The sequence below is a fragment of the Marmota flaviventris genome, chromosome 11, assembly GCF_047511675.1.
Source record: "Marmota flaviventris isolate mMarFla1 chromosome 11, mMarFla1.hap1, whole genome shotgun sequence".
NCBI classification, from domain to species: domain Eukaryota; kingdom Metazoa; phylum Chordata; class Mammalia; order Rodentia; family Sciuridae; genus Marmota; species Marmota flaviventris.
The window spans coordinates 13,482,859-13,507,135 of NC_092508.1; the positions used below are offsets into that span (position 1 = coordinate 13,482,859).

General features: G+C 42.2%; 1 protein-coding gene across 1 annotated transcript; it reads left to right on the forward strand.

Annotated features, from left to right (window-relative positions):
- Positions 1–213: 213 nt before the first annotated feature.
- Positions 214–23,358, forward strand: Fam124b (family with sequence similarity 124 member B). The gene is made up of 2 exons (XM_027941676.2): positions 214–1,191; positions 22,006–23,358. Exons 1-2 carry the CDS (start codon positions 460–462, stop codon positions 22,633–22,635), a joined length of 1,362 nt encoding a protein of 453 aa, XP_027797477.1. The 5' UTR covers positions 214–459; the 3' UTR covers positions 22,636–23,358.
- Positions 23,359–24,277: the final 919 nt, after the last annotated feature.

Below are 24,277 nucleotides of genomic sequence, written 5' to 3' on the forward strand. Positions count from 1 at the left end.
AATGTCTTTTCAACTAAACAGATGGCTATCAGGCTACCAGGGCTGACTCCGTTCCTTTCTGCCTGGTCATTTCCTTTGCCGAGTATCTGCAAGAACCACCCATTTTCGGGTGGTTCTCAGGATTATAGGTTTTTAGGTCAAACAGAAACCCCGGGGAATGCCTGAAAGAGCCAAATGAGCAGTTGCGTGCTGCGCAGGCCGGGTGACGTGGAGCCACTGATGTAGTGTGTAGCGGAGGCTCCTGAGTCCATAACCATGTGACATTCCCTCCCTGTGCATCCACGGGCAGCCGAGCGTGTGCTCTCTGCCTGGGGGCCGAGTTCTGAAGGAACTGTTGGAGCTGAAGGTTTTGTGGTGGGCAAAGGCTCTGTGTGAGACCCCAGGGTGGCCTCACTGGCTCCTTCATTGACCTCAGAAGTCTGAGCAGTGGCCTGCACGCTTGCTTTGCTTTGCTCCACCATGGATGAGACACAGGAGCCACTGGCCATGACCGTACACCTCCTTGCTGACTCTGGGCATGGCTTGCTTCTGCAGCAGGCTCTGGACCAGCTCCTGGATTGCATCTGCCCAGGGATGCGCCTCTTCCTGGTGTCAGAGCGCGTCCGACCAGTGAAATACTACGAGAGGCACCACCCGAGGCGGTCCCGGTTCCCGGGGATGTCTGTGCTGCTCTTCCTGCATGAAAGCCGTGGAGAGGAGCGCCTGCTTCGCGTCCTGGACTCCCTGCAGCGTCCACCCTGGCAGTGCTACCCTACGCAGGATGTGCAGGGGAGACTTCGTCCCTACCTCCTTGCAAATCAGGAGTTCTACAGCTTGGACAACCAGATGCCTGTCTGGGGTGTCAGGCAGGTGCACTGTGGCACCGAGATCCTGAGGGTGACGCTGTACTGCAGTTTTGACAACTACGAAGATGCCATCAGACTCTATGAGATGATCCTGCAGAGAGAGGCCACTTTGCAAAAGAGCAACTTCTGCTTCTTTGGGCTCTACACCACTGAGAACTTGGCTCTGCAGCTCTCCCTGAAGCAGCTGCCCCTGGGAACTTCGGTGGACCCCAAAGAGTCTTGCGTGCTGCAGTTCAAGGTTCAAGAGATCGGCCAGCTGGTGCCTCTTCTACCCAACCCGTGTGTTCCCATCAGCAGCACCAGGTGGCAGACGCAGGACTATGATGGTAACAAGATTCTGCTGCAGGTATTTCTCCTCTTCCTTTGTGGTCTTGTACATGACATGGAACTGAGTAGTTTTACTTCTCAGCAGGTATGAGTGTTGATTTAGTCTGATGGTTCTCAACCTTGGTTGCATATTAGAAGCCCTTGGGAGTTTTCAAAAAATTCCCATACACTCTAGACCAGTTAGACCAGAATCTCTGGGTGCTCAGGGACATTTTTTTTTTTTTTTAAACAAAGCTCTTTGGACAATTCTAATATGCAGTGGAAGAGCCACTGATCTAATTAAGTATGCTCATGTGACAGGTAAGAAAGTCAGACTTGATGAGAAATTTGCAATACTATTGACTTAATTTTTAAGTATCTTAAATCACTGTCAAATTTTACTACAAATCAAGTTAGATGGTCAGGACCTCTTCAAATCTTAAAATTAAAACCTCCTTTCCTAACCATCCTATTGAAACCAAACACAGCTAGTGTATATCACTGTTGTCTCTTACGTGTTCAATGTGGCAGCTGAGCTTTGCCACTTAGTAGTTATGTGACCTTGGGTCTCAGTTTCTTAATTGCCTCAGTGAAGTATATTGACATCCGCCTGCAACAAAGGTTCTCATCTGCACAGAATGCCCTAATACTTACCAACCACATCCTTAAGATAGTGCTCAAAACTTTATTTTATCTATTGTTGTTTCTATGTTGCCCTAAAGTCTTTAAATTGATAATTTTTAATACTCATGACCATCTAGGAAGTTGCTTTTTTTCCCATTTTGCAGATCGAAAAACTGAGTTCAGTTACTTGCCCAAGATAAAGCTTAGGAAGTGTCTATCAGACTTCAAAGTCCATGTGGTTAACTGCTGCATCCCAGGGCTCTGAGTCTGTGTATGGGTGTGTAAGTGTGCAGGCATAGGGACATATGCGATGGTTAGAACAAAATATTCCATGGCATCTGCCTTTGAGAAATGATCAGAAATCCCTGTAAGTCCTATTGGATAAAGTAATGACAGACTACAGTAGGACATGTTTTTCCTTTTAGTTAATTTTTTTGACATTGCTTTAACTTCTTAGTTAATAAAACATGAATCATACTGATTCTACATTAAATGTTTTCTGAATTATTTACCTTCTTGTTTACAAACTATGGCTAGGCACTTTCTTTTGTTTATTATACAACTGTCTAATTTCTAAGGCATCTGAAGTTTCTCTTTCAGATTTAATCTCCAGAACTTAAAGTCAGCCTCACTGGCAAACAAAAACTGAACATGCTTGAGTGGGGTAGGAGACGCCTTCTTACTCATGCCTGTTTTAAAGGCTAACTGGTGTTTTCTTTGAAACCACAGCTTATACAATTAGTTACTGTGGAAAGTTGAATCAGATTTGGAGAGAGTAGAAGGGCTTTTTTTTTTGAAAAGCGAAAAACCATGAAGAATATGGAACTAGCCCCCTGTCCTCTGGGGATTGTTTAGGAGTCTGCATTTGTCCTTTATTCTCAAAGCCCACCTGGAGACACTAGCTCCTTCCTGGTCTTATCCAGAGTTCTCCCAGTTTCCTGTATTTCTGCTTTTCCACTCCAAAACACTAGCCTTGCTTGGTCCCACCACCTCCATGACATGCAAACAAAATGAGGGAGTGTCTTCTGGAAAATTCTGCCCTGGCTTCTTGTCATAAAAGTGCTGGAGGAAAGTGCACAAAGGCTTGGTTGTAGTACACCACAAAAGACAGCAGACTGTAGTTTCCGCTTGACTCTTACAGTAGAGTGAATTTTTCAGAATTCAAAGTCCAGGCCAAGCTTTCTGGGAATGGAGGAAAAGGAATGGGGAGGGGGTGAAAAATTTGGCTTTGTAAAATTTTTTTGACATTGCTTTAACTTCTTAGTTAATAAAACATGAATCATACTGATTCTACATTAAATGCTCAGGATCCGACTCTCAGCTCTGCCACCTTCCTCTTGGTTTTGCCCTCAGCCAGCTGGCTGCCAACAGCCCCAGGGACTACATTCTTCACATGGGCTCTGTTTTGGTGTGGATATGAAGTGTCCCCCAAAAGCTTATATGTGAGATAATGCATGAATTTTCAGAGTTGAAATGACTGGGTAGTGAGAGCCTTCACCTAATTGGTACATTGATCCATGATATGGGTTAATTGAGTGGTAACTGTAGGCAGGCAGGGTGTGGCTGGAGGAGTTAGGTCACTGGGGTGTGCCTTTGGAAGGCTATGTTTTGTCCCTGGTGAGGGGCACCTTCTCTCTCTGTTTCCTGGTTTTCATTTACTGAGCTTCTTTCCTCCTCCACACCCTTCAGCAATGATGTGCCGCCTCTCCTTGGGTCCAGAGCTACCGAGTTGGCCATCTAGGGACTGGTAACCTCTAAAACTGTGATCCAAAATAAACTTTTCCTTCTCTAATTGTTCTTGTTGGAGCTCTTGGTTACAGTGGTGGAAAAGCTGACAAAAGCAGGCTCTGAGTGCCCACAATAGTCCAACCAAATTCCTGGGTCCACTCTAATCGGACCCAGTTGGACCTGATTCTCTTCTCTAAACCAGTAATTACACTCAGGAGAATGGGACGGTGTGGATTCCTTTAGTCCTGAGGTGAAGGCCCTACTTTCTACCCTAAACTGCGGAGTCAAACTGGCCTCCGGGACTCTCAGGGAAGAGACAGTTTCTCCAGTGAAGATCAGAGCAGAAGAGACAAATACTTAGTGCCTCCAAATGATTCATGTCCAGTAAATACAAGAAAATAAAACCTACTCAAGGGAAAACCACAACCTCAGGTTAACCCTCCACAGATAATTCCTCCTTGGGGCCAGGATGGAGGCAGCTGTGCCCAGGGGCCTGAGTGTGTGCTAGACCCAGGGGCCATGGAGAAGCTCTCCTAAGGAGCAATGGCTGACCTGCATGATGAGCTGGATGGACAAAAGGAAGTAGCCAGCTGCAGAAAGGAGGAAGGGCATTCCAAACAGAGGGCCAGCAGGGCACTTCCATAGCAGGGCACATCCAGCAAAGTGCCTGGAGAGCTGTGTGGCTACAGTGAAGGCAGGAGTCGGGGGCTGGGGGGATGATAAGCAGGTGGCCAGAGGCCAAATCATTAGGAGCATGGTCTGCCATGGGATATAAGAATCTTTTCTAGTTTTCTTCTGTGAAGCTGAGACCTAGACCAGTGTGTGCCATGTGACGGGCAAATACATTCTTGTATGAATGCATGGGTTCCTTGATAAGTTAGTTCAATTATAACCTTAGTGTAATGAGTGGTCACTGATGGATCCTTACGAATGGTACTGACATGTATAGTCTGTTATGAGAGAACATATGTGGAGGTGTTTGGTAACGTAGAAATTTCCAGAGACCGTGCAAAAGCAATGGAGGTGTGACTTGTGCTTGTCAGAAGGCCACAAGCTACCTTGCAGTATGCATCCATTCCACATGATCTTTTTTTTTCTTCTTTTTTAAATTTGTTTTAATTAGTTACACATGACAGTACAATGATCTTGACATATCATACATTTGAATCAAATGGGGTATAATTTCTCATTTTTCTGAGTGTATAGGTTGCAGAATCACATTGGTTATACAATCACGTATATATATACAGCAATACTAGTGTCTATGTTCCTCCTCACTGCAGATTGTCCGATGTTTCTCAGAATCATGCTTATTTATTCCAGAAATATTTACTGAGTGCCTAACCTGGGCCAGACCCTGTTCTGAACCCTGTTCTCATTTGGGCTGTTTTAATCCTGCATCTTCAATTCTTAGTGGATGTACATATAGAGTGGTTTTCCTCTTCTCTCTCCCCATTTTGCAGTCCCTTTACTTTCTCCCTGTGTATTTTTAAAAAATTTATTTATTTATTCTAATTGGTTATACATAACAGCAGAACACATTTTAATTCATAGTACTCATATACAGCACAATTTTTCATATCTCTGGTTGCTCACAAAGTAGAGTCATACCATTCGTGTCTTCATACATGTACTTAGGGTAATGATGTCCATCTCATTCCACCATCTTTCCTACCCCCATGCCCACGTCCTTCCCCTCCCTCCCCTCTGCTCTATCTAAAGTTTCTCCATTTCTCCCATGCTCGTCCCCCATCTCCATTATGGATCAGCATCCACATAGCAGAGAAAACCTTCGGCCTTTGATGTTTTGGAATTGGTTACTTCACTTAGCATAATATTCTCCAACTCCATCCATTTACCTGCAAATGCCATGATTTTATTCTCTTTTAATGCTGAGTAATATTCCATTGTGTATGTATACCACTGTTTCTTTATCCATTCGTCTACTGAAGGGCATCTAGATTGGTTCCACAATTTACTTTTGTGAATTGTGCTGCTATAAACATTGATGTGGCTTCATGGGATATATAAAGAAGTCAAAAGACTTAACACCAAAAACAAACAAACAAACAAACAAAAACAAATAACCCAATCAGTAAATGGGCCAAGGAACTGAACAGACACTTCTTAGAAGATGATATACAATCAATCAACAAATGTATGAAAAAATGTTCAACATCTTTAGCAATTAGAGAAATGTAAATCAAAACTATTTTTAAGATTTCATCTCACTCCAGTCAGAATGGCAGCTATTAAGAATACAAAGAACAATAAGTGTTGGTGAGGATGTGGGGAAAAGGCACACTCATACATTGCTGATGGGACTGCAAATTGGTGCAGTCAATAAGGAAAGCAGTATGGAGATTCCTTGGAAAACTTGGAACAGAACCACCATTTGACCCAGGAATCCCCAAAGGACTTAAAAACAGCATACTATAGTGACACAGCCACATTTCCCTGTGTTTTTGTCACTGGTGGAAGCAATGATGCCTGTGTGTGTTAAGGGAAAGAAGAATGGGCAATGATGCCCCCCACATTTTCAAACTTCCTACAAGTTAAACCCTGCCCTCAATCAAATAAGCTGTTTAAGAATGAACCACACACAGAATCTGTAGGTCAGCGTTGCTGGTTCTCAGCTTTCCACACCTGAGCCCCATGCTCCAAAGTTGCATTCATGGTACTTCTTGTAGATTCCCTCCCCAAATTTACATATGTATGGTCCCTCTGCCCTGTTTACCTGCTGTCACCCACTTCTTCCTTGGGCAATCCCAGTGTGGACTCCATGCAGACTCAGGTTTCCAGGTTGCTGAGTTAGGATAGATGACTTATTCTGTTTGATATTTACTGGGGAAACTTCATAAATGAGAAGGATAAAACCTTCCTGGAAGCTACTTGAAAAGTTCCAGCAAAGTCTATCGGTTGTGACCATGTGGGAGATGAGACTGCCATGCTGTTGTTCTATGGTTTGGATCTTAAATGTTCCATAAAGGCACATGTCTTAAAGCCTTGGTCTCTGGCTTGGTGCTGTTGGGCGGTGGCAGAAACGTTAGGAAATAGAGCCTACTGGGAGGTCTTCAGATCATTGGAGGCAATGACCTTGAGGGAGAGAGTGGGTCTCCAGCACTTTCCTCTCTGTCACTTCTAAGCCATGAGGTGGAGCTATGCTCCACTACCATAGTTCCCTGACAGGAAGTGCTGCCTTGTCACAGGTCCAAATGCATCAGAGTTAGCTAACTGATCATGGACTGAAACTTTCAAAACTGTGAGCCAAAGTAAACCTTACTTGTTATAAGTTGATATCTCAGGTATTTGTTATAGTAGGGAAAGCTGACTAAACATTTTGTTACCCTTTGGTTCAATGTTCTGTGTGATGTCACACTGCCCTTCTAGTCTAGTGAGGTGTGGATCCATCTCCCCATTTGTGCCTGTAGTACCAGGTGACCTGTGATAAATCTGAGTAGGGAAAGGCAAGCTTAAAATGACGAGGGGCATATGGGAAATGGAAGACATGTGACTTGGAGGATGATTGAACTGATTATAGCTGAGTGGGCTGGGGATGTGGCTCAAGTGGTAGTGCGCTCGCCTGGCATGCGGTCGGCCCGGGTTCGATCCTCAGCACCACATACAAACAAAGATGTTGTGTACGCCAAAAACTAAAAAGTAAATATTAAAAACTTCTCTCTCTCTCTCTCTCTCTCTCTCTCTCTCTCTCTCTTATTCTCTCTCATTCTTTCAAAAAAAAAAAAAAGATTATAGCTGAGTGTGGGGTGGAGAGTTCAAATGAATTTAGGAGAACGATTTTTGGTCCACTGAGAATGGGTGCAGAAGGATATCAAGTAGAATTTGAAGAAAGTCATTTGTTCAGGATTCTAGAGAGGAGGCAGACACGATCATGTCTGTAATGTGTAACTTAGGACAATAACTCCAGTACCATCAAATAAGATTGGGTGGAGAACAGACTGAACATTTGAGGTAACTTTAATTGAACATTTAAGAGTCAGCAAAGTTTTGAAATAGGAAATTCATAGTGGGGCTAAATAGCAGCTGCGTTGATAGGAGTTAAAATGAATTAGACAAAGAGGGTGAAGAAGAGAGAAGTGATGATGAGTCCTGCCACATTGGGTCTGAGGTGTTTGCAGGTGATTCAGGTGAGGACATTCCACAGTCAGTGGCCACTGAGGGTTGCAAATGATGACCGAAGTGCTAGGAAGGAGTGACATTATCAATCAAGAGATTATGAAGTGAAAAGAGATGAAACAGGACTTAGAAAAATGCCTTATACTTCAAGATGGGGCGAGGAGAAAGAACCAGTGAGAGAAACTGGGAAGGAGCGATCAGGAGTATAAAATCATGATGCCGCAGAAGCCGGCACGTCTGTAGGTGTCCTGTAGTCCAAAGATGTGGCCTCTTAGGTATGCTGAGCCAAGTCTCTCAGGTTCTTCCATCTGGATGGCTCACCAGGCCACCGGTCTCTTGTTGTGTTGACCTCACCCCCGAGAGATCACCACCTATGGCAGGCCCTGTCTGCACTGGTAACTGCCACCCCCACCCCCTGGGACTATGGGAAGGTTTCTACCATCCTCCTGGGCCTGGGGTATAATTTTAATAAGATCTTTCTGAAGATTTGAGGATAAAGCAGAAAAAGACAAATTCTGTACAAGAAGAATAACTGGCAAAGACCAGTAGATGTCAACATTCTCAGAGTCTCCTCCCAGGCCAAGATGTGACCGTTAGGTCCTTTATAGATGTCCCCCATGTTTTCTCCACAAAAGGGGGTTCAGGCCAAACTCATAGAGTAGGAAGGAAGATGCCTCCCTCCCACTCCCACCCCTTGATATTCACCTTCCAGGCCTTTTTTTTTTTTTTGGCTAGGGTATCTCCTTCCTAAGTTGGTTGAAATGGGAAAGTTCGCATCTCCCTCACCTCCCATGCCCAGGGTTGGTTTCTTGTGCCTGGGACCTGGGTGGGAGAGATCAATTCCCTCAGCAGGTGAGCCCTGCATCATTACAGTCTGGGGTTTCCAGTCTCAACAACTGATGGTGGTTGTCAGCCGTTCATTCCAGTGGATTTGCCAAACTCATTCTTCCAGATGAGCTCAAGCCTCTGCATCCTTTAGCAGCCCTTCACCTCACCTCTGGGTCCCCTGCAGTCAGCCTGAGTCAGAGTCCACAGGAACTTCCAAGACACAGTCAGGGAGCAGAGATGTCACGTGTCTTTGAAGAAGATTCCATTTCACACATGCATTCCTCTTTTCCCTCTCCAACTGAGACTCGTTCCTAGGCTTAGGCTGCCTTGTAAAATTTTCTGTGATGATGAAAATATTCTATTTTTGCACTGTTCAATATGCTGGCTGCTGGCCCCATGCGGCTCCTAGGTCCTAGAAATGTGATCAGTCAGGCTAAAGAGCAGAATTATTAATTTTACTTAATTTTAACACTTTAAATTTAAAGAGCCTCAGGTGGTCTGTGACTATTGAGTTAGACAGCACTGTTCTGGGTGATTTGTAAGGTCTCTTGAAACCGAAGCTTCTGCAAGGATATAGCTTCATCTCTTGAGTGTGAAATTCCATTTTTGAAAAATAATCAAGAGATTTAATATCAATTTTACTGAAAATGGTAGGTGGATCAAGCAATATGTAGTATTATTTTTTTAAGAGCACAAGATATGTACCTCTCTAATGCCGAGGGTGGCTGTTTTATTCTAACTCTGAAAGTCAGATTTTCTAGGTTTTGAAACACTAGTTATTTATAAACCCTCCTTTCTTTCTTTCTTTTTTTTTTTTTTTGCAGAAACCCCACATCTAGTCAGTCACCCACCATTCTGATTTTCTTTTGAAGTCCTTTCTTCTTCCCATCTTCCTGCTTTAGGCCCCCATGGCTTCAAATGTGCACTATGATTATGGCATCTTAACTCTCTGCTGTGGCTCTAGGCTGCTGCTTATCCTGTACGCTATTGTCAAAAAACCTTTGTAAATGACTGTCTGAGTTAAGCTCCTTCTCAGTTCAGTAAAAAGAAGGTAAACAAATAATATCAAAGACCCTGGCTCAGCTTCCAAGAGCCTTCATATTCAGGGCCACCTAACGTCTCCCTTTGCAGCCTCTTTCTTGGTCCACACTGTCTTTCTTTCCCTCTTTCCAGAATTCTAGACTCACTCCACACATGTGCTTGTTTTTAATTATTATTTTTTAATTGTGGCAAAATGTATATAAGAAAACTTTACTATTTTTGATCTTTAAAAATTTTTACAAAACCTCTTTTTCTTTTAAAAAATTCTTATAAAATATTTTGGTGAAATACATGTAACATTAAATTTACCTTGTTAGAAGTGGGGTGCAGCAGCACACACCTGGAATCTCAGCAGCTGGCCACGGGAAAGGCTGAAGCAGAACTGTAAGTTTGAGGTCAGCCATGGCAACTTAGACTCTGTCTCAAAATACACAGAAAAATAAAATAGAAAAGGGCTGGAGATGTAGCTCAGTGGTAAAGTGCCCCTGGGTTCAATCTCCATTACTGCAAAACAGGAACAAAAACAAAACTTAACTGGGCAAGGTAACACATGCTTGTAATCCAAGCAATTCAGGAAGCTGAGGCAGGAGGATCATGAGTTCGAGGCTAGCCTCAGCAACCTTTAGCAAGGCCCTAAGTAACTTGATGAGATCTTGTTTCAAGAAATAAAAAGGACTGGACATGTAGCTCAGTGGTAAAGTACCCCTGTGTCAATCCCCAATACCCAAAACAAACACAACAAAACAAAAAACAAACAATAATTTTTAAAATGTATAATTCAATATTGTTAAGTACATTTGCAATATTATAACACCATCACCATTATCCATTTCCAGAATTTTTTATGACTAATTTTTTATGACTAACATCCCATTGTGTGTATACCTGTATCTGTGTATTGCCTGATCTATCTGGTATCCAAGGAAGTCTTGCATTTCTTCTTCAATTATCTACCATTAAGGCTCTGACCAAATTATGCTCCTCACTGAAACCTTCTGTGAAGCTCAAGGGCTATTAATTCCTGTTCCTAACTAGAATGTTTCACACTAAATCTTTGTAGTACATAACTGATTATGTATTTTCCCATTTTTACATCATATAATGTAGAACTTTATGACTCTCTTTTTTCAGTATTTTATGAAATGTTTATATTCTTTTATTTCAAACGACTAATCAAGAACATAAAGGTGAACATAGCTAAGCATCTGTTGATGAGATGATGTGAAGTGCATGCATGCTTATGCACAGAGCAAAAATTCCATTCCTAAAGGAGAAATAGGGACATAAAAGGAAGGGATGGAACCAAAGCAAGACTGAAATCCAGCTGGACAAACAAGTCCTGGAGTGCCATGTCCAGCATCTGGGGAACATGGCATTGTGATGTTCTCTCTAAAGGGCTGTGTAGTTATGCCCATATGTCCTTGTTGGTTGCAGCATAAATAACTCTCTCTTGGCTTGTCTCAACTTGAATCCTGCAGCTTTCTTTGGCAAAATTTCCACATTGCTGACACCTCTTAATCTTGGGAATCTCCACTGTGGTTTCAGCTCCCTTCTCACTTCTCATGCATTCTCCTCCCTGCTGCTGCCTTTAGGGAGTCTCACTCTGCAGGACACTGCCTGGTCCCCTAGGCCTTCCTTTGAAATCTTGATGTAAGCCTCCATGACCCCTTACCTTTACCATCTGAATTCCTGCAGAACAAGTGCCAGGTGAACAATGCCAAGGTCTGCTGCATTCTCAAGCAGTAGCCAGGCTTCTTGGAAACATGGCTGCAGTGACCTCTCAGTGCAGGAGCATGGTGAAACAACTTTCTATCCTCCGCCCTCCCACCTGTGCAAGCAGGATGCCCCAAAGTCTCTACTCAAAGGAATTTTAACTTTTACAACTTTGAGCCTGCGATAGATGTGGCCTTGTTAATGCCTGAAATGCTCTTGAGCCATCTTTCCTATTGCCTCTGTGTAAAATACTTAGAATCTCTTTAGTGGCTGCAATCTCTTCAACAGCCATTACTTCCTTGGCCCCAGTTTTAGACACATTTTTCTGGCCAAATTGCAAGTTTTTCAAATCTTTCTGTTCTGTATTCTGCTTCTGATTATTACAGTAATTGTGGTTAAAAGCCACCGCCATCATTCTATCACCTGAATACTGTGTTGCCTTGAAATTTCCTCCACCAGAAATTAGTCCATCATCTTTCAATTTAGCCTCATAGAAAGTCTAAGGATGTGGGTAAAATGTTGACAACTTCTTTTCTAGAATGTAACATGAGTTGCCTCTAATCCAATTTCCAATAGAGTCCTCCTTCTCTGAATCCTCATGAGCCCAGTTTTTTTTCAGAGTAGAAATTAGAAGTTTATTAAAGGACAGCAGAAAAGACTTCTCCCGGAGGAAGAAGGGGACCCAAGAGGTGGAATCCGTGGAAGGGATGTTGTCTCCCCGTTTTATAATTCTTTCAGTGATGGAATGTAGGTGGGAAGACCCGAGGGGTGGGACACAGGTGGGCCAAAGAAGTAATCTGGTCAGGAAGGACTTCTGAGTCAGCACCTTTTTGCTGGGGGCTGTTCATTAACATTTCTTTGAGGTGGACTTTGGCCTAGGGCCTTTTCGGGACTTCATTAACATTCCATGAGTTGTCCTGCTTTTCCCGGAATCATTGCCAGCATGGCCTCCATTTTAGATTTCACTCGGCATTAGACCCGATTTATCTAACTACACTGACTACCTAACTTTAAATCTGGCTTCATTCCCCCCTCTAATTTGGGAACTCCTTACTGCTGTAAGGAAGGGGGGGGGCGAAGATCTTTCTGGCTTCTTCAGGCTGAAAAGGGACGATGTGGGGCAAGCAGTTTGGAGTCCCCCTTTAAAAATATCGGGTCTATCGAGTGGTCCATGATAGAAGTCTGATTGAGAAGTAATAGGCTGGAGGGCCATTTGAGTGATGGATGGTCTATGAGAGAAACAAGAATTCATTAGTACTGGAACCATATTGATGCAGCAATAAATGCCATAGCACAGGAATATACCAATGAGTATGATGGCAAAGACAAAGACTAACAATGTTTTCCACCAGGAAGTACCAAGAACTAGGAGCTAAGATATTGTTTCCATGACAAAGTTGCTGAGGACATGGCTTCTATCTGAGCATGTAAATTTTTAAGGACATTTGTCACATTGCGAGAAATGTCAGGGATGTAAACACAACATTTAACTTTTAGGGTTACAGACGGTTCTTTCCCTTAAGATATAGTTTAATAATTTAATGTCATCTGATCTTGCAAAATCCTTTTACTAGTATGACCTCAGTGTCTAATAGAGAAATCTTTAATTCTGTTACTTAGGGCTGGATAACCATACTTGCAAACACTAAGCCTACCTGTGTAGGTTAGAAATAAAGGCCTTAAACTAAAAACTACTCTGGCAGTTCCTTTTGATAGTTATCAAGCATTCCTGTCTGAGAATCTCTTTTGTAGCCTCCAGTTTACTTATTTTTGGAAATTACATTTAACTATTATTATTATTTAAAATGCCCAGGAACAGCTCTGCTTTGGCTTTGTCTGTCTTTGCTAAGTGTTTAAGATGAAGCAAGTCAAACTGACTTTTGTTTTCATCTATTGTTAACAGTCAGCTGAGCTTCCCTGGGAGTCCTCGGGGAACTTACAGCAGCTTCTCAGTTCTGCTAGTGCCATTGCGCTAGGATGGGTCCAGGCCTTGCTTGACCATGTGGCTTCCCTTGGAAGCATCAGGGATGTCTCCCTTTTCTGATGACCCTCCTCTTCACAGCAAATGCACTGATTGGCTTTCTGTCCTCCACTGGTCTCATTAATCTCCCTGATCGGGAGGTTATGTGGCCTAGAGTTGCAAAGCTCTTTGGAGAAGTCCCCTATTCCCTGATTCAGACTGACTTAGAGGGCAAGAGCCAAATATTGGTTTTCTTGGCCCTTTTAATTTAACTTTAATTTTAAAACTTAATCTTAAACATCCAGCAAATAAGTTTCAACAGCCTTATACTAAGAGTACTGGGCTTTAATGTCTATCTCTCTCTCCTGTAGGTGATAACTCCTTATCTTAAATTAACCCAGGTTGTGTGTTCTTAAAGCAGTATGTCTGCAAAACATTAACAGGCAATCTTAAATCATTTATAAGAAAACTACAAAATAAAATTATCAAGAGTAAAAACATATTTAGTTCATGTAATAGCTACCTTGAATTTTGGCAGAGTTATACATTATAATCCCTTGTTTGAGATCCTGGTAAATCGTGACAAAAACCAACTTTTGGACACAACTTTAAATGTACTGAAATCTGGCCTACTTCTTCCATAGTCACTTTCACATGTAGTGAGATGGGACAGAGCCTTATCTCAAGTAAGGCAGGGCTCTTCATAAATCTTAAGTACTGTAGTTCTGAAACTGATCTTTGCTTTTCAAACATCATTTTACAAAGCCTACATAAATTGTTGATGAGCCCAGTTTTTACTGTCCACAATTCTGTCAGCATTTTGGTCTTCTGGTCTCCCACCAGAATCACTCATTAAGCTTTGCTTACATTGTAAGTCTTCTCCAAATTTCATCTCCTAACTTTTCAAACAACTCCTACAAACCAGTTCCAAATGCTTCCAAACCGCATGGTCATGTTAGGCATATCAGTAATCCCAGTTCTTGGAGTAATGGGGGCAGACAGTGAGGGGTAAAGTAGGTCACAGGGATTTCTTATCATCTACATAATTCTGTTTTTGTCACCTTTTCCTCTCTGTGACCAAAAACCTGATAAGAACAACTTAGAGGAGGAAAAGTTTATTTTGGCTCATAATTTCAGAGGTTCAGTCCATGGTCAGCTGACTCCATATTTCTGGGTCAAAGGTGAGACAGAACGTCATGATGGAAGGGTGTGGCCAAGGGAAGCAGCTCAGGACATGGCAACCAAGAAGGGGTGAGAGAAGGAGAGAGAAGGAGAAAAAGAGAGGGAGCACTCACAAGAGGGAGAGAGAAATGAGCTAGAACCACGGACAAAATATAAACCCTAAAATCATGTTCCCACTGACCTACTTCTTCCTGCCTACCTTTACCACTCAGTTAATCCATTCAAGTGGATTCATTCACTAATCATGTCACAGCTCTCATAATCCAATCATTTCATCTCTGAACATTTCATTGTTTCAAAATTGAGCTTGTGGGGACACCTCATATCTAAATCATAACAGCTGCTACAACAGCAGGTTGATATCAGTGGTTTTGGCTAGTTGATCTAGTACTTTCTAAAACATCAGTTAATTGGAAAAGACTCATTTCAACTCTGAAATAAATCTGGCACTATTTGGGGGTTTCTTATTATCTACATAATTCTTTTCCATGCAATCATTTCCCCCAGTGTTGGAGGAATCATCTTTGTTCTCTTGAAATCATTTTCAGTAAGAAACAATATTGCTTTCCCTTCATGTTTAATCATTTTTTCTGATGCATTTTATCTTGTTTTTTGAGGAGGCGAGAGTCATAAATGGGTGGAAATGATTTCCCTGTTCCTCATGATAGTTGATAATGTTCCCTGAACTTGGAAAATCCTACCCTCAATTTATAACATTTTACAAACATTTCTTAGAAAGAAGAGCTCTAAATAGCTAGAATTCCTACAAATGCACTTCAATTTGTTTTTTTGGCAAGAGGAGCTTTATTTCTCCTCAAGAGATTTGTCTCAATCACTTAGCATTATGTTTCTCCTGGAAATCCATTCCAACTGCACGCAACTGCATTTCTATGTTAATAATGTTGCACTCACTTTTGCCATATGGTCTATGAATCTTAGACTTCTTTTTTTTTTAAAGTTGACATTTTCCTCTCTTAAAAAGATTGCAGCAACGTCCATCTATAATATCAAGTCACTTTGAATTTTTTCTTATTTCCTTTTTTTAGCTGAGGATTAAACCAGGCCCTTGCACATGTCCAGCACATGTTCCACACTGAGTTATATCCCTCAATTTTCTTAAGAAGACTTTATAGCTACTTAATAATAACCAGGGGTCAAATTTATAGATGGTCCCTTTTCATTCATTTCTTTGTGCAAAAATTTATACTTTTTCATCTCTTTAAAATGTTAAGCCTTACTTTACAGATATTCAGTTATTATTTATTATTTATTAGGCACTGTGCTAGGTACTAGAGATATAATGATGAAGAGATTGTACACAATCCCTGCTGTTCTGGATGGCAAAATCTAGGGGGAAAATACAGAGGGATAAATAGCCAAGGACAAAACAGTTTGGTAAGTACTGAGACATGGGAGTTAGGTGCTGTGAGAGCTGCTGATAACATTAATGATGATGATTGAACCAATCCATGTAGAGCTTTGCTGTGTCCCAGGCACTGTTATTATTTACCTTCCACCACAATCCTGTGATGTTGGCACTTGTTATTATCTTCTTTTACAGATAAGGAAACAGAGGCATAGAAATACTAAGTAACAGTTCAAAGTCCCATGGCTGGTACATGCGAGTCAATATTCAGCAGCTTCTAACCCAAATTTGGTGATATTGAGTTGGCTTACAAAGTGAAATGATCATAAACTTGGAATTGACATGAGTAGAGTTTTCAGGCAGAAGGATTAGAGGAGGTCCATCCCAGATAGAAGAAATAATCTATACATACACTGGCATTAAGAGAGAACAAATCATCTTTAAGGAACTGAAAGAAGTTAAATTTCAGCATGTGGGGATCGAGAGAGAATTATCAGATTGGAGTAATGGGGGCAGACTGTGAGGGGTAAAGTAGGTCACAGGTGAGTTTGGTGGTAGGAAAGGAGAGGGTTGCTTGGATTTCATTTTAAGAAGAGTAGGAAGCCCGGGAAGCAGGACGCTGACACCATCACATCTGCTTTCAAACTTCCTCTTGGAGTGGAGACTGGAACAGTGGGAAGTAAGGGTCCACAGGGAGGTAAATGGCTGGTGCAGTCACTCTGGGGTTAAAGGTGGTAAGACTGGAGAAAGAGGAGGATCTGCGTGCTCTTTAGGAGGCAGAGTCTTTAGGAATGGGTGCCTGGGTACACATTGGATATGCAGAAGGACTCTTTTTTGAGTAACATGGGGACTAACAATGTGCTATCTTCTGAGACAGAAATGAGGAAGCAGAACGGATCTGTTGTGAAGAGGGAGGTGAATTCAATCCAGATGATTCTGGGCATGTTGAGATGCTGGTGCACAGAAGGCAGCTGGACAGGTAAAGGTGAAGTTTAGAAGACAGATCTGAGCTGTAGTTATAGTTTGGGGAGCCTTTATCATTTTGATGGTAATTGAAGGTATTGGTGTCTCAGAATGCTTAAGGAAGTATGTGTGGAGAAGAGGACCCAGGTCAGCTCTAGGTAACTACTACATTAGATGAACCAATATGAAAAGAGTCACCTTTAATCAAAACTGAAAAGAGGTAAGAGAAAGGAAGGGGAGAATCCAAAACAATGGGTGGGCATAAAAGCTAAGGAGAAGACAACTACAAAGGTAAAGATAAAGACTTCAAAGTAGAATTCCACTAAGTGCTCAAGAAAATTCATGACCAGGAGATTGATTGTAAAAGTAGATCAATGTAGATGATCTTGGTAAGAGCAATTTCATAAGGGGTAGGAGGGCAATCCAATGTTGTGGGCAAAGGACATGGGGGGAGGTTAGTAGGAAAAAATGTAGACAAATTCTATAAAAAATTTTGAATGTGAATGGGAAGAGGGAGAAAACTTTAGGGGGAAAGAGGGTAAGAAGTCTACTTGAGAAAGTTTAATTGCTGTTGGAAAGGGGAAAGAGAAAGATTGAGAAATTGAGATTGAACATACAAGATACTAAAGTGGGAGAAATGAGTAATTATTAGGTTGCAATCATGGGAAGGGCAGGAGGTGATGGAATTCACAACACAGTTTAAATGTTCCCTTTCCTTGTGCAGAGGAGGAGTGAAGTCACAGGTGAGCCTGGTGTTAGGAGAGGAGAAGGTTGCTAAGTAATGATGGCTTTTGCCTTCTCTGTTATGTAAATGGTGATCCAGCTGGTGGGAGAGTGAGGGAGAGTGTGTCACTGAAGGATTCAGACAGTTCAGAGGATTTGAAACCACTGCTGTGATGAGTCGAGAGAGCAACTGTGGGAACAGGAGGGCTGGAGGGCAGCCTGAGTGAAGTTGGACACCACATCTTCCTTGTGATGCCAACCTTTACAGCTGTGTGTGTGTGTTCCCACAGGATCCTGGGTGCAAGCTCAGAGAACGTGGGTGAGCAACTCCAGTCCTCACTCCCATCCAGGGAGGGGAGATTTTGAAGGATGTTGTGGCAGAAAAGGACCAGTGCAGGAGAGTTGGAGGTCTTGGCAAGGAAACGGGTGAAGTGATAGTCTTGGAACTCCAGTAAGCCATGGAAAGAAGTAAAGACAGTGGGGGACGGGGACGGGGACGACTGAGAAGGAGCAAGTAGGAGACGGTGCTGGTTTGAACAGCAGATGTAATGGGAGAACTGAGTTTTGGAGCTGGTGGCCTGCTGGCTTTCAGAGATGGAGCACCTTAAGGGAGATCAGATCCAGTGAGGTGCCTCGGGACCAGGGGACCGGAGCTGAGGGGAGGGTGCACTAGGCTGGCTCAGAGGGGTCCACGGACTTTGAGGTCCAGGAGAGTTCTTCCTGGCTGCACTGAGATGTCTTGGCCTGGACGTGGCTTCAGGAAAACCTTCATTCTGATCTGAGATTGACTTGGGAGTAAGAGAACTTCCTCGGGCTTCTCTTCTGATTACAGTTGTTAGAAAATGAAAAAGGAGCCCCAGAGTCAAGCTTAAGGCTTTCTTTCTCTATTCTGGGTAGTCTAATATCAACCTTGAATGATTTCTGAATATGAAAAACAACAACAACAAACAAACCCACGCCAGTTTCCATTCTTAGAAGGAAAAAAACTTCACTGGGTCAAATAAGAAGATACAACACAATGTCCAGTGATTTCACAGGAGGCAAAGATGGCAGCTGAGCCCTTTGAAAGATGGAGGGAGTTTGTTTTCCAGTGAAAGGGAGATCCCTGTTTATAGATGGAAGATAGTATTTTTTTTTCACTCTAATTAGGCCAGGGTTAATAAGCAAGATATTTTTTAAAGAGTGAGAACTTGGAGTTCTTTGAAGTTGGGGGGTGGGCAAGGCTTTACTTTTTACTTTGTACATTTGTACAATAAAATCATTTATTTATTTATCTTTTAGTTGTCAATGGACATTTATTTTATTTATTTACTTATATGTGGTGCTGAGAATCGAACCCTCTGCCTCACACTTGCTGGGCAAGCACTCTACCACTGAGCCACAGCCCCAGACTCAATTAAATTATTTTTATAGTTAACAATTACCACTTTTATACTAGTCGAGTAACAGGTCACAGTTAAAATTCAGGTGCTTTAAAAATATTGTATAAAATGATTTTGGGGCTATATGTATAAGGTGTATGTGAAACAAATAAAATTTGTGTTTAGACTTTGGCTCCATCCTTCATGATATCTCTTTACGTATGTGCAGATATTCTGGAACATGAAAAAAATAAAAAAATCTGAAACCCTTCTTGTCCCAAGCAATTTGGATAAGAGATTCTTGACCTGTAATAAGATATTTTTATTAAAAACTAATAGATGAAAAGAAAAGACAGGAAGGGAGGGCAGGGTGGGGTGGGGGCGGGGAGAAGGAAAGGCGGGGAAAACCAGAGCAAAGGGAAGTGCCGGGCGAGATAGCAACAGGAAATGAGGTGGAGGAGTGAGAGCAGGAGGTGAGCCGCAGGCAGTTAGGAAGACCAGATGGCCCCAGGAGAATGACCCCAGGCACAGGTTCTGGATATATGCAGTGTTTCCCAACCTTGGCTGTGCATTAGAAGCACCTAGGGAGATGGGACACTTCCTGATGCCTGGATTGCACCCTGGTCTGGTGAAATCAGAGTGCTTGGGGCAGGAGCAAGCAGCAGTGGTGTTTGGTGATCCCTAGGTGGGTCCATTGTGAAAAAGCAGGTCTAAAATGAGTACACACACACACACACAATTTCTGGGGACAGAAATTTCTCTTGTGGGTTTATCAAAGGGCACATATGGAGGTACAGGGGCATCTCTTTAACAAGCAAAGTTCCCCGGGGTGTGTGTGTGTGTGTGTGTGTACTCATTTTAGACTTGCTTTTTCACTATCCTGACTTTCTCCTTATTGCCTTATTCCTCTGGAGAGTGTTTCTGATGCTGGCAGGAGCTCTCTTCAGTGCAATTTGGATTCTGGGCTAAATCGCATGGGCTCTGGGAATCAGATGGGTGAGGCGGGATTCAGGCAAACAGCTCTCTGGGGGAACTGGTTTGGTCAAGGGGTAGAATTTAATGATTCTAGAATAGTGGTTTTCAAACTTGGTCCTGAGAAGCCAATTGACCTTGTGAGGGGGTCAGCAGTCACAAATGGAGGGGACGTGGGCAGAACTAAGGAAGTCCCAATAAGCTGGGTCTACCCTGTCCCAAACTGCTCTAGTTACACTGCTTCATATATTGGGCTTCAAGTAAGGCAAGAGTGGTATGTGTGTGGGGATAGAGATCGAGGCAAATACTGAGGGAATGAGAATCATTGATGTGGAGAGAGCAGGGATTGGCCAATTATGGCCCTGGCACTTAGAATAATTTTTTTTTTTTTTACTTTTAAATGATTGGGAAAAAAATTATGACATGAAAATTATATGAGATTCAAATTTCAGCATCCATAAATAGAGTTTTATTGAAGCACAGCCACACCATTATTTACGTCTTGTCTATGGCTGCTTTGCAGCTGAGCTGAGCAGCTGGGTTAAGGTCTATACGGCCAGCAGAACCTTAGATATTTACTACATGGCCCTTCATGGAAAATGTTTTCCACTTTTAAAAGAAGCAATGGAAGTTCCCGTGTGTGTGTGTGTGTGTGTGTACTCATTTTAGACCTGCTTTTTCACTATCCTGACTTTCTCCTTATTGCCTTGGGAGGTGAATGTGTACCATTCTCTTTCCCCCCTTTAAATAGACTATTTTTTAGAGCAGCATTAGTTCTCAGCAAAATTAAGCAGAAAGTACAGAGATTCCACATCTCCCCTGATCCCACGGACACACAGTGTTCCCCACTATCAACACCTCCCACCAGATGGCACATGTGTTACATGAAGGAGCCTTCATTGGCAAGTCGTCATCACCCAAAGTCCAGCATTTGCATTAAGTTGTGCATTCCATAGGTTTGGGCCAATACACAATGATGTGCATTCCATTATGATATCATCCAGAAGAGATTCCCTGCCCCCAACATCTTCTGTGTCTGCCTATTTAGCCTACTTTCCTCTAATACCTGTCATTTCTTGATCTTTTTACTCTCTCCATAATTTTACCTCTTTCAAAAATTCTATATAGTTACAGTATGTAGCCTTTAAAGATTGGCTTCTTTCAATTGGCAGTAGGCATTTAGAGTTCTTCCCTATCATCCTTTTTGGCATATGATTAAGGACTGGGCCATGCAGGGATAGGTCCTGAATATCAATTTCTAAGGGCTGCTAACAAGATGGAGAAAATGGTCTTGTCCATAAATCCTCTTGGGGAGAGTACTGTGTAAGGGGTAGGATGTGAGGCCCCCGAGAGTCCAAGGATAGAAGATGCTCATGAACTCCACTTGGAGCATGCAGCTCCCTGCAGGGTGGGGGTTCTGTCAGTAGAATTGGAACTAGAGTGGAATTGCCAGGGAAGAAAGCACAGTGTCTACATAGCAGCTCCCCCTTTTTGTTTTCCCACATAATAGTAGCCATTGCTCTAGTACCTGAAGAATGTAAGGAGTATTTGTTTATAAAAGGTGCCAAATTATTATTACCCTCCCTGGAGTATCCACATGTCTTGAAATAGCCCAAGAGATACATAATTATTAGCACTGTTTAAAACAAGGACCACGACCTTGGAAAATGGAATTTTTAAAAAATATTTAATTAATTTTTATTTTTAAATACACGACAGTGGATTGCATTACAATTCTTGTTACACATATAGACCACAATTTTTCATATCTCTGTTTGCCTATAAATTATGTTCACACCAATTCATGTCTTCATATGTGTGTTCTTTTCCCAGTCCCTATCTGGGCTGTCACTTCATGTTTTGGTGGCTTTTTTCTTTTTTGAATGGTTGGAAATACATCATTTGTGTCATCCAGCTGAACAACATCTTTGAATATTTTAATGTAGTTTAAACAACTGAATCTACCAGAAGTGTATGTTTTCATCAAGTGGCCTTTTGTTTCATAATGTTGTCCTTGTCAAAAAGTTAGCGTGGGGGCTGGGGAGAAAGAGAAAGAAGAGCAAGAGAAAAGTCATGTTTCTAGCTGATGCTGATCCTGTACCTCATGATCATGTTTACCTATGACTTCTGCTCGATCACCTTTACCGAAAGTCTGCTGTAGTCATGGCGTGGCAATGGGTAAATAAGGCGGGGTGCTCTTGGCACTTAGGTAGTGGAAAACTTGTTTCATTTGTTCCTTCTTGCCTTGTCCCACAGGTCCAGTTGAATCCAGAACCTGGTGTTAGGAACCGCGAACTTTCTTTTCTGAATGCCACCTTGGATTCTGGCTTGCTCCATCAGAGCTCCAGGCTGACCCCTGTCCCTGCACAGAGAACCCTGGAACCAAGGAGCCGGAGGATCCGGGGCAGGAGGTTCAAGGTGCGTTCTCTGGAGTTCCCTGAGCCCAGTGGGGCATCAGACAGCTCTAGCGCCACTTCATGGAAAAGCCCTGGTTGGTCATCCCCCGCCAGCAGCTCTGTCACAAGCACCCAGCTGCATCCTCCACTTGAGCCCAGGGTCAGAATGAAGGTCCTCCAGGAAAACAGCCTTCAGAAGCTGGAGGCAGAGACCAATGTTGACACGGGCTTCACCATCATCAATTCTGAGCCGAGGCAATCTTTTCTGAGCAGATTTCCAAGGGATTTGTGGATTACCCAGCCATCATCCTGCTTGCCAGACTCTTCTTTAGAGGGGGCTACCTCTAAAAACAAGGGCATTCTTAGGGAAAGAATCCATCCCTTGTCACTTGCTAGCCAAGGGGACTTTGGTACAAGGAAGATAATCTCAAGATGTTCCCTTCATCTGCCAGTCCAAGGAGGAGAAAAAGAAGAAGAATTCTTTATATAGCATAAAACAAATGTGTTGTTTAAAAATACAAAATCAGATAGAACGTTCTAGAAATGGATCTCTGACCCAGAATCGTCTTGTTTCTTGTTCATCTGAGGGCACCTGCATGCTATCCACATACAGATCTGTATTGCTTTCATTTCAAATGTTCAGCTTCTGCAGGTTTCAGGAGTGATTGTTGGTTTGCTGTCCCAGTCATAAAGGAACACAGACAAGTACAGGGAGAAAGCTGGATGCTCATGATCCCTGGAGGCTCACTGACCCAGCTGCCTGTGTTGAGTTCAGCAATTATCAGGATAACTGCATTGTATGCAAATGAATCGGAAATGTTATGCAAAGCTGATTAGTGTATGTAATTTGGTTTTAATTTTTTCTTGAGTTACATAGCTCATCTCCCTGGATAGCATGGACTATTTATTCTTTAGTGCTTTTTAATTTTTATGTGACCTCCTTTGGTAACTAGGCCCTTGTTCACCACATACCCTCTTGTGATTTTGCCTTTAAAGTTATTTGCATCCGGAATGAGTGAATATGCAAAGTATTTTGAAAATTACAAGCAACATTTCCCCTCTCTTTAATGAGCAGAAACCCTGGAAGTTAGAAAAATCAGGTTAAAAATCAATGCTAGATGCTAAGGTTTTCCTGGTCTTTGGAGTATCATTTGTTTTTGCCCTACTCTGAAGAGGTCAGCTGCTTGGCTTTTTTTTTTTTTTTTTAAACAAACCAAGGAAGACATAGGATTATTGGATAATTTGAGATCTCCATGGAGCAAGGTGGGAAGATTGGATTGGCTGGGTCACTGGAGCAGAACTTTGTTGTTTCTGGCCATTTTTTAATCCTCAAAGTCCTTTATGATACACATCATTCATTTATATATTCACTCCACAAATATTTATTGAACACTGTGTTTGAATAAGACATCATATATCTGGTACATACACATTCTGTGACCATCAAGCCCCCAAAGTGGTTATAAACCCATTCTACCAGCTCTTAGAAAGATGTTGATATCCAAACCTGCTCCTCCAAGAGCTTCTCTCACAATCGAGGCACACACTTGCCACACAAATTTGTAGTAAGTATTCACAACTTGCGGATGGAGACTGGGAATATTGTGAATTGCAATTATAATTCCAAAGGAAAAGCTCTCCATTGCTTATGTGCTGGGTTATTTGTGTTAAGGTTTGTGCACATGTCTAAAAAAAATCTGGGATTTTGTATTTTAGTTAATTTATAGGGTTATTTGGCTCTATGAACTTCATTTTCCAGGATGGATATTACATAAGAATATAAATATTGATTTTTTTCAGTGCAGGATATCAAACCCAGGTCCTTGCCCATGCAAGGCAAGCACTCTATCACCAGCTACATCCCCAGGTGTGAGCTGGATCTTTTAAAGTCCTGGAAACTCAGTACACCCAACTTGAGAGAAAGATGAGCTCAGGCCTAACCCCCCAAAACAGTAGAAGCCTGGACAGTTGAAAATGGTCAAAACCAAGACTTTTAAGTGGACTTTTTCTGTCTTTAAGGTGTCAGTGTACTGCCTCAATGATCTCTCTTCTCCAGATTAAAATTTTATCTTAGAAAATAGAATGAAGAACTTCATTTTGGTATTGATATGAGTTTTTTTTTCCTTTTGAAA

Bases quoted from the DNA above. Each gene is read 5' to 3' on its own strand.
- Fam124b (XM_027941676.2), top strand. From the start codon at position 460: ATGGATGAGACACAGGAGCCACTGGCCATGACCGTACACCTCCTTGCT. The intron at 1,192-22,005 runs GTATTTCTCCTC...CTTGTCCCACAG, and splicing joins GTAACAAGATTCTGCTGCAG to GTCCAGTTGAATCCAGAACC.